General features: G+C 44.0%; 1 protein-coding gene across 3 annotated transcripts; it reads left to right on the forward strand.

Annotated features, from left to right (window-relative positions):
- The first annotated feature begins 5,821 nt into the window (after positions 1-5,821).
- LOC118076257 (protein S100-A12) lies at positions 5,822-10,610 on the forward strand. 3 transcript variants are annotated; one of them, XM_088660058.1, is made up of 4 exons: positions 5,822-6,181; positions 7,525-7,587; positions 8,796-8,959; positions 10,296-10,610. In XM_088660058.1, exons 3-4 carry the CDS (start codon positions 8,819-8,821, stop codon positions 10,458-10,460), a joined length of 306 nt encoding a protein of 101 aa, XP_088516184.1. In that variant the 5' UTR covers positions 5,822-6,181; positions 7,525-7,587; positions 8,796-8,818; the 3' UTR covers positions 10,461-10,610. The 3 variants fall into 3 exon arrangements, with proteins under 3 accessions (XP_088516184.1, XP_088516183.1, XP_060125836.1); XM_088660057.1 differs by having other exon boundaries at positions 5,822-5,869; XM_060269853.2 differs by lacking the exon at positions 7,525-7,587 and having other exon boundaries at positions 5,822-5,869.
- Positions 10,611-10,834: the final 224 nt, after the last annotated feature.

Genomic DNA, 10,834 nt, shown 5'->3' on the forward strand with positions numbered 1-10,834 from the left:
GTTTCTGTAGCAATTTTCAAGTTTGTTTTCTTTTAAGAAATCTTCCTGAAAATTCGCCAGCATTTAAGTGCAAATTTCTCCTAAAAACGCTTTTTTGTTTGTTTGCAGTTGTTACTAATGCACATATTTTTTGCGTGTACAAGAAATCTGTCCTAACTGATTGCATTTCCGTACATTATTAGGGTTCCCTGCCTTCCACTCCATCAATTCCAATGGGCACCACCACCACTAGGGCTAACTAATACAGTACCCTTCAGGTTCTTTCTTTTCAGGCTTCTTCACCTGCTTACTTCTTCATGCAGTGCAGCGTTAAACTACAGAACTCCCTCCCACAAGAGGCAGGGGTGGCCAACAACTTGGATGGCTCTAAAAAAAGAATTGGACAAATTCTTTTTGAAAAAACCCAATTCAATCTTTATTATTTATTAAATATATACAGTGGTCCCTCGAATTACGAATTACTCGACATCCATAGGTTTCGACTTATGAACGGGACAAATGGCCGCATGCTTACGATTTTTTCTACATCCAAACGAAAACCGTTGGCGTCTTTAAATGCGGTTTCCTCGACTTACGAATTTTTACATGCGGTTTCCTCGACTTACGAATTTTTCCGAATATTTTTTTCCTGTGGGAAACTGCGTTTCGACTTCCGAACTTTTCGACCTACGAATGTGCATTCGGAACGGATTAAGTTCATAAGCCGAGGGACCACTGTACATTTATACAACATTTATACAACACTCTCTATTTTTGTTTGTAACGAAAAAGAAAATGATGGCAACTGAAGCAAAGATACTTTGTATTCCTCACAATACACATGACATTACAATTTATGAAAAAAGAGAAGAAGAAAAATAAAGAAAAGAAAAGATAAAATAAAATTAAGAAAAGATAAAATAAAATAAAGAAGAAAAAGTAGCTGATGTTTTAAAAAAGACTTCCAAACATTCTCATTGTACGTTATCTGTTAAATACACCTTTATCACACAGTTACTTATTTCTTCTATTTTTTTTATCATATTTCTATGTAAATTGTCAATTACCTTTATATACTGCAAGGCTCACTCTAGGTCTGCCAGGAGATTACCCTTTATACATTGGTTCTTCAAATATTCTTTAAATATTCTCCATTCCTTGTGGACTTTTTGTTTTGTTTGGCCTCTAACTCTTCCCGTCACCTTCGCTAGCTGCAAGTATTCTACCATTAATGTTTGCCAGTCTGCAAATTCATGGAGGGCAAGGCGGCTAAAAGCTTCTAGCCATCATGGCCAAGCTCTGCCTCCATGGTCAGAGGCAGTCAAGTTTCTGAATACAGTCGTACCTCTACTTACATATCCATCTGGATATGGAATCTTCAGGTTACGGCCATGGCAGACCTGGAAGTGTATACTTCCGGGTTTTGCCCAGCGCGCATGCGCAGAAATGCTCTTCATGCCTTGCACATGTGCAGAAGCGCTCAACCGTGCTGCGCACCTGCACAAAAGCGCTCAATTGCACCGTGTGCGCGCGCAGAAGTGCACCCCTATTTACGTAATTTTCGGGCGGTGAATGGACCCCCAGAACGAATTAGGTTTGTATCCGGAGGGTCCACTGTACCAGTTTCTGGAAGCCACAGGAGGGGAGAGTTGTTCTTGAACTCATGTCCTGCCTTGGGGGCTTCCCAAAGGCATAGGATTGGCTGCTGAAATGCTGAATTAGATGGCCTATTGGCCCAAACCAGGGTCCCCAAACTAAGGCCTGGGTGCCGGATGCGACCCAATCACCTTCTAAATCCGGCCCGCAGACGGTCCGGGAATCAGCATGTTTTTACATGAGTAGAATGTGTCCTTTTATTTAAAATGCATCTCTGGGTTATTTGTGGGGCACAGGAATTCGTTCATTTTTTTTTTTTTTTGAAATATAGTCCGGCCCCCACAAGGTCTGAGGGACAGTGGACCGGCCCACTGCTGTAAAAGTTTGCTGACCCCTGACCCAAACCAACAGGGCTTCCCTTTTTCTTTTCAATCTATTTCTGTTGAAACTTTTCAGCATGCGATATAACAAAAACAGATTAATCAAAATATTTTTTTTAAAAAAAAGATCCCAAGAAAGAGAGAGAAAATGACATACATACATAATCCTCTATTACAGGTAGAACTTAACTGCTGTGTGACATTAAAGGGGGTGGACCCTCCCAGCTCTCACCTAGGAGCTTTCCTTCTTTTCCCCAGCCTCCCACCCTGGGAGATCACCCCTTCCTTGCCTCTCACCTTGCCTTCCTTCCCATCCACCCATCACCTTCCCAGCAGGGCTTTTCTTAAATTCTTTTGCCCTTTAAGGAATGTTTCCCATGAGGGCACCTGCTTGTTCCATGTGAGAACAGGAGGTTGGAACAAATGACCATACCTGCCAAGTTGCTGTCAGAGAAATAAGGGACCGGGCCAGAAATAGCAGAAATAGTAGCGCTGCCGCCATTTTGGAACTGGGCGGAGCATGCTCAGAAGTGACTTTTGATGCTGCTTTGCCCAGTTCCAAAATGGCCACCACGCCAGAAGTCGCACTGCAGCCATTTTGGAACTGGGCAGAGCAGCATCAAAAGTCGCTTCTGAGCATGCTCCGCCCAGTTCCAAAATGACCGCCGCGCCAGAATAAACCAGGGAAAAACAAAAAATCTGTTTTTTCAGCTAGGAACAGCTGGAAAAACAGGGATTTCCCGGGGAAAACGGGAGACTTGGCAGCTATGCAAATGGCTCATTGGCCCAGGGCCGGATTTAGGTTTGATGAGGCCCTAAGCTACTGAAGGTAATGGGGCCCTTTATATGTCCAGCTGTCCTTTGTCAACAACAAATTGTCACTGTTTTTTGTGTTGAATATATGCTAGATGGTAATTTATGGACCTAATAGGTATCTAAAGCCATTTGCACATGCGGAATGTAGGCACCCTATATATAGAAAGGAGCAAACCAGTGATATTTTAGGGAGCAGGCTAGCAGGCGGGGCCCATGACTTACACCATAGGCGCCTACACAACACAAAACACTGTTGCTGTATGTAGGTTTGATTTTATTTTTATCTTATATCTTGAAATGTACATCCAGTTTTTTCCCTTTAATTTTTTTGAGGGCCCCCAAGAGCTATAGCTTGTTTGGCTTATATGTAAATCTGGTACTGATCACACTCCTTGGAGGTCTATAGCTTGTTTAGCTATAGCTTGTTTAGCTTATACATAAATCTGGCACTGCATTGGCCTGATCCAGAAGGCTTTTCTTACATTCTTAAGCCAGACTTAGACCAGGCATCCTTGCACTGGGAGGAGTTTTCTCTCTTAAGTAGGAGAGAAGGTTACCCTACAACTCCAGCTTTTTGCCCCCCCCCATACCATTCGCCATTCATTGTAGAGCTCAATGATGGTAATCATATGGAGCAGGCACCCCCCAAACTCAGCCCTTCAGATGTTTTGGGACTACAACTCCCATCATCCCTAGCTAACAGGACCAGTGGTCAGGGATGATGGGAATTGTAGTCCCAAAACGGCTGGAGGGTCAAGATTGGGGATGCCTGATATGGAGACTTGAGACACTTGGACATTAGAGTGAGTAGCAGCTGTTTGGCGTGTGTGGTGGGGACAAGGAACGTGGGGAGAAAAGCTGTTCAGACAGGTTGCATTCAAAAGTGGATCTAATTAATTCACAATTTCTGAAAAATAAAAATAAACCAGAACTCGGCCATCCCTCAATTCTGTGAATTTTGCAATGCAGTTTTCCAGCCGAGTAAAGTTTTAAAAACTGCACCTGTTAGGGCAATTAGTGAAAATAACTATATTAAGAAATATAGCATATTGAATGCTCTATATTAGGGGAAATTACTTGGAAAAACTGTGCATCCTAGAGAACATTTTGAATACAAAAATGTGTACATTAGCAAAAATTTGCACTCAAATGCTGATGAGTTTTCAGGGTAATAATAATAATAATAATAATAATTGTACCATGCCTATCTGGCTGGGTTTCCCTAGTCACTCGGGGCGGCTCACAATAGAATATCTAAAATATGATACGACATCAAACATTAAAAACCTCCCTGAACAGGGCTGCCTTCAGATATTTTCTAAAAGTCAGGTAGTTGTTTATTTCCTTGACATCCGATGGGAGGGCATTCCACAGGATGGGCACCACTACCGAGAAGGCCCTCTGCCTTGTTCCCTTTAACCTCACTTCTCGCAGGAAGGGAACCACCAGAAGGCCCTTGGTGCTGGACCTCAGTGTCCGGGCTGAATGATGGGGTTGGAGACGCTCCTTCAGCTATACTTGGCTGAGGCTGTTGAGGGCTTTAATGGTCAACACCAACACTTTGAATTGTGCTTGGCTATGTACTGGGAGCCAATGTAGGTATTTCAGGACCGATGTTATGTGGTCTTGGCGGCCACCCCCAGTCACCAGTCTAGCTGCCGTATTCTGGATTAGTTGTAGTTTCCGGGTCACCTTCAAATGCCCCACGTAGAGCGCATTGCAGTAGTCCAAGCGGGAGATAACTAGAGCATGCACCACTCTGGCAAGACAGTCCGTGGGCAGGTAGGGTCTCAGCCTGCGTACCAGATGGAGCTGATAGACAGCTGCCCTGGACACAGAATTGACCTGTGCCTCCATGGACAGCTGTGAGTCCAAAATGACTCCCAGGCTGCGCACCTGATCCTTCAGAGGCACAGTTACCCCATTCAGGGCCAGGGAGTCCTCCACACCTGCCTGCCTCCTGTCCCCCCAAATAAACTTCATAAAATAAAATACATATTAATTGAATTAGTATTTTAGAGCAATATATCAATTTTCAATTAGCATCTCCACAGTGGCCCAATCTCTCTGCGTAAACATTGCTGCGATTTGTCATGCCTAATAAAGGTTATTGCTTGACTGTCCCCCCAAAACAGTACTTCTGTCTTGTCAGGATTCAGTCTCAAACTGTTAGCTGCCATCCATCCTCCAACCACCTCCAGACACTCACACAGGACCTTCACCGCCTTCACTGGTTCTGATTTAAAAATAGAGATAGAGTTGGGTGTCATCCGCATACTGAGGAACACCCAGCCCAAACCCCCTGATGCTCTTTTCCAATGGCTTCATATAGCTGATAAAAAGCATGGGGGAGAGGACAGAACCTTAAGGCCCCCACAAATTAGGTCTGAACACTCATCCCCCAACACCACTTCCTGGTCATGGCCCAGAAGGAAGAAATCACAAACTGATGTGGAAATATGAAAAACTGAATGTAAGGGTGGAAAAAAATGAAAAATGGAGAGAAAATGAAATGCACAGATCTTCCTGTCCCAAGTTGCAGGCAATTCTAGTCCTTCTCAGGGTATAGTCATGAGAAGAATAGACATGGCTAAGGTCCATTAATGTCAGTGGTTCTGCTCTAAGTTATTTGCATGTAACCCATTGGACTCATTCCACTATTGCTGGGGAAAAAACCTTCCCCTGGCATCAATATTTCACCATAAGCTAGGTCACTTCCAGGAAACTTCATGCCCTGCCCATATTCTCAAAAACAGGTTCCATATTAGCTTTATGAGGCTCTAAGTAAACCATACAAATGATTTCCTCATACTATGTGCAAACTTGGTGTTGGTAAATGATGGACTGTGACAGGTCACAAGTTTGTTGGGGAGGGGGAGGAAAGGCCCCCCAAGTGTGTTGCTGAAGGAAGAACTTCACCATATATCTTGAGCAAGAGATGACTGGTTTGAGGGATTAATGTGTAAAAAAACACACAAAGATTTCACAACTAGGGGTGGTAGCAAAATATTGGATAGAGTATAAAAGGTGTGTTCTTCATAGGACTGTTCACCACACACCTTGGCTCATCTTAGCTCTCTCATCAATCACCGTCTGAGGTAAGTTGAAGACAACAGGGAGGTTTCCTTGTCTGATTTTTGTGGGTTTCAGCCTTTGTGTTGGAGATAGGATGCTACTTGTTTTACAGGGTATCTGCTGATGCTACAGGGAAAACCTGCATGGTCTCCCCTGCAACAATTGCAGAACATAAAAACCAGGAGAGAGATCTCATCCAAGAGGTGGCCAATGTGGTGCTTTCTGGATGTTGTTGGACTCTCAATGCACATCACCTTGACCACTGGCCAGGCTGCCTGGGGTTGATGGGAGACGGGGTGCAGCAACATCTGGAGGACATTGGCCTTTAAATTTATGTAAGTGCATTTAATATGTGATCCCTGATTGGTTGGGGCATGTGTCTAGGACATGGATAGGGAGTCAGATGTTGCTGGTCTACAGCTCCCATCACGCCTAATTATTGACCATGCTACCTGGAGCTGAGGGAGTCTTAACAGCACCCGGAGGGCTATGACGTCGGCTCTCCCTGCTCTAAGACAGTATATCCCAACCTGGTGCTCTCCAGTTGTTTTGCATTGTATAGCTCATATCAGCCCCAACATTGTGGCCGATAGCCAGGGCTGATGGGAATTGTAGACCCAGACATCTAGAGGACACTCAGTTGGGCAAGGATGTCTAGGATAGGCATCCCCAAACTGTGGCCCTCCAGATGTTTTGGCCTACAACTCCCATGATCCCTAGCTAACAGGACCAGTGGTCAGAGATGATGGGAATTGTAGTCCAAAACATCTGGAGGGCCGAAGTTTGGGGATGCCTGGTCTAGGATCAGAGTGGGCTTAGAATATTAAGTGGCTTAGAAAAAGTGGCTTAAACAAGGGTGTAGAAATTTGAGATCTTAACATACAATGTGTCTTACTGTAAAAGGCTCTCGCCAGGTGACCAGCATATCTCATCAGATGACCTGTCCAGGTCCTAAGTCTGGATGAGCCACTTGAAGGCACTCACTCGTGTGTGTTTAAACCATATTTGTGTTTAAACCAAATATTTAAACTAGACTTGAACTGGAGAGCCCATCAAATGCAGGACTGCTTCTTTCTTTTGTCTAAAAATGAGAATCTATCTATCTATCTATCTATCTATCTATCTATCTATCTATCTATCTATCTATCTATCTATCATCTATCTATCTATCATCTATCTATCATTTATCCAGGATTGCCTTTGATGAAGTCATTCTGTTAGGCAGGATTCCAGAAGGGTGGTGAGCCTGCGGCTCTCTAGATGTTGCTCTAAATTAGTTGCATGTAACCCACTGGACTTGTTCCACTATTGCCCCCAGCATCAATATTTCACCATAATCTAGGTCACTTCCAGGAAACCCCATGCCCTTCCCATATTCTCAAAAACAGGTTCCATAAAAAAATATTTTATGAGGCTCTAAGTAAATAATATAAAGGATTTCCTCATAGTATGTGCAAACTTGGTGTTGGTAAATGATAGACTGCAACTGGTCACAAGTTTGTTGGGGAGGGGGAGGAAAGGCCCCCCCCCCAAGTGTGTTGTTGAAGGAAGAACTTCACCATATATCTTGAGCAAGAGATGACTGGTTTGAGGGATTAGTGTGTAAAAGAACAAAGATTTCACAACTAGGGGTGGTAGCAAAATACTGGAAAGTGTATAAAAGGTGTGTTCTTCATAGGACTGTTCACCACACCTTGGCTCATCTTAGCTCTCTCGTTAAACTCGTTAATCACCGTCTGAGGTAAGTTGAAGACAACGGGGAGGTTTCCTTGTCTGATTTTGTAGGTTTTAGCCTTTGTGTTGGAGATAGGATGCTACTTGTTTTTCAGGGTATCTGCTGATGCTACAGGGAAAACCTGCATGGTCTCCCATTCTTCATCATCCCTGATCAGGGGTGAAACTCAGCTTTATTTCACCTGGGTCAGAGACCCAGTTTGGCGTACACACACACAGAGAGAGAGACTGACTGGAAGCCTCAGTGGCACCCCTCTGGAGGCTTCATCCAGTGCAAAAAAAACCAGGCTACCCCCCTGTAGCTACAGCTCTGCCCCTGACCATCGACCATGGTGGCTTGCGCTGATACAAGCTGAAGTCCCATGCCACAGGTCCATCTAGCTGAGTACTTTCTGCACCAGACTAGAGATTCCATCTCTCTGGGATTGTCTCTAATGAAGTTGTTCAGTTAGTGTAAGGATTTCCACTAGTGTAATGGAGCTCCTCTCCTCTACCTGTCATCCCCACCAAACCTGTTATGGATGTTCTACTAGCCCTACAGAGGAGATCTGCGGAGAGAACAGAAAGAGCACAGGGAGATTAAGTTCCATCATACAAGTGGATATCCTTGCACTCACTGAAAAACTTTGTTGGATCCGGAGCAATATATTTCAGACTAGACTTAGCAGCACCTATGATTTTACATTCTCTTGAATTTTGTTGCACCAGTGCATCATGAAAACTCCTTAATTTCTCAAGGCTGTCTCTCCACTCTGCGTCCAACTGTATTAGCCAGTTTTACTGTCCTTCCTTCCTTTGGTCCCCAGACTTTGTTTATCCAGTCTTCAATGGTTGGAGTCATTCTATTTTCCCAATCATGGCAGATAGTTATTAAATATTAAATCGATATTAAAGGAGGCATTTAATGGATTTTTTTTTTTCATTTGTTGAATTTGACACCATTCTCTATAATCTATTAAGGCCAGATCTTTAACCCACCCAAATAAAATAAGTAATGGGTCCATCAGAAACACACATCCTGTGATATACTGTGATAGGATGCTAGACTAGATGGGCATTTGGCTTGATCTAGGAAGGCTCCTCTGATGTTCTTATTGCCTTCCTGCCCTGACTGTGGACTTCCTGGAGGAATCTGATTTGCCACTGTGACAACAGGATACAGGACTGGGTTGACCCTTCGCCTGACCCACCAGGGCTCTTCTTATGTCTGTCTAGGTTGCCAACAGAAAACCTTCGAAATGTCCAAGACTAAGACTCAGATGCAAATCCTGGCTGATCAGCTGATTGCCGTCTTCCACGAGTATGCTGGGAAATCTGACACCATTGACAAGAAGGAGTTCAAGAAGATGATCAACGAGCAGTTTCCTGACTGCGTTGAGGTGAGGTGGAGATAAGATGGGCAGGGGCAATCGTTGGGCACTTGAAGCCAGAGGTGGCACATTGGCATCAATGTGCAGCATGCCTCTGGGCATGTTAAGATAGTGAAAGGCATCTCAGCAAGGCAGCACTCGGAAGTGAGCTAGGCTACCCTGTTAGCAAAGTATATTTAGGGATGGGTGGATATGTCCATTTCAGTGGGTATCATTTTCTCATTTCTCTCTCATTTTCTCTTAAATTCAGTTCTCCACATTTTGCACATTTATGTATTTTTTTTTAAAAAAAATAAAAATCCTCTTTTGGCAAAGCAATTCCCCTTATAATGAATTTTTTTGTATGCTATTTTCACTAATCTATTTTAAACATGCTTCTTCATAGTAAAATAAAAATAAAAATGCATGCATTTCTTAACTATTGGCTGGATAAGTACAATCCAGAATCTGAAGAAATGTGAATTTGGCAGGGAGAGCCAGTGTGGTGTAGTGGTTAAGAGTGGTAGACTCGTAATCCGGTGAACCGGGTTCGCGTCTCCGCTCCTCCACATGCAGCTGCTGGGTGACCTTGGGCTAGTCACACTTCTCTGAAGTCTCTCAGCCCCACTCACCTCACAGAGTGTTTGTTGTGGGGGAGGAAGGGAAAGGAGAATGTTAGCCGCTTTGAGACTCCTTCGGGTAGTGATAAAGCGGGATATCAAATCCATACTCTTCCAAATGTGAACTGGATTGGATTTCTGCCTTGTAGATAGATATAGATACACATCTCAGGAGAATTGGGGACTCAGGCTTCTTAGTCATCCTCAGATAAAGTCTCCAAGAAGAACCCTGCTCCATCAGCCTAAAGCCCAATTAATTTAGCAGCTGGCTCTCACAGGGCCCAGCCAGATGTCTCTGGGAAGCGTACAAGCAGGAGCTGAGCATTAATAGAGGAATATACCTACCCCCTTTAAATGAGTATTAAACACCCTGTTTAAATGAGTATTAAAAGAGAAAGTTTTCTTTTCCTTTTAAAAATTTCTGCCTTTTGAACTCCTTTGTGTTGCTGCTCATTTGGCTCTGAGTCCAGCTTCTGTTGATGTTACTTTGCATTAATACCATTCTGTTAAACCAGTTGTGGGGAAACTATCAGTCCTCCGGTTGAGGCTGAACTACAACTCCCATCAGCCCCGGCAAGTATGTCCAAGGACCAGGGGTGAGGATGGGCAGTGTAGTCTTGATGATGTCGAGAGGTTCTCCCCATCTATGGCAAACCTTTGTTTCGCGATGGTCTGATGTCTTAGATGCAAATCAACAAATGCCAACCTGAAACCTTTTGTTCCTCCATTCCTTCTCCTCCCTACAGTACCCACAAAACCAGCAAGGGAAAGACAAGCTCTTCAAAGACCTGGATCTAAACAAAGATAACCAGCTGAGTTTTGAAGAATGGACCCGTCTGCTTGGGTCATTCCTGTCTTGCGCCCACATTAAGTTCCACCAGCAAGAGGGACACCACCACCACCACCACTGAAGAAAGACCCAGCAGCTCCTCCAGGGGACGGTGGTCAGGGGCATGTTGGAGACCAACCTTCCAAACAAACAAAGCCCTCCAGCCCACACCCCCTACCTTGAAATGTAATGTTTTGGCAATAAAATAAGAAACAGTCATTTAACCTGGAAAGTCTAGGATGTCTTACTTTTTGGGGTGAAAAGGCAGTTTGAAACAGGTTTTGAGTGCAGCAGGGGAAAGGTTGTGTTAGTCTTCTGGTGCTGGCTTCCATGCTGTATTCATCTCTGCAACTTCTCCTTTTTTAAAACAACCCCTCAGTGTGACTCCGTTCCTGCTTGACTCACACCTCTGCCCAAGTATACTGCCCTTGTAGAACTCTCTGCTGAGTCTCTCCA

Source organism: Zootoca vivipara, chromosome 16, assembly GCF_965207765.1.
Source record: "Zootoca vivipara chromosome 16, rZooViv2.hap1.1, whole genome shotgun sequence".
NCBI classification, from domain to species: domain Eukaryota; kingdom Metazoa; phylum Chordata; class Lepidosauria; order Squamata; family Lacertidae; genus Zootoca; species Zootoca vivipara.

Coding starts and splice junctions, on each gene's coding strand:
- LOC118076257 (XM_088660058.1), top strand. CDS start 8,819: ATGTCCAAGACTAAGACTCAGATGCAAATCCTGGCTGATCAGCTGATT. Junction 8,960..10,295: donor AGTTTCCTGACTGCGTTGAG/GTGAGGTGGAGA, acceptor TCCTCCCTACAG/TACCCACAAAACCAGCAAGG.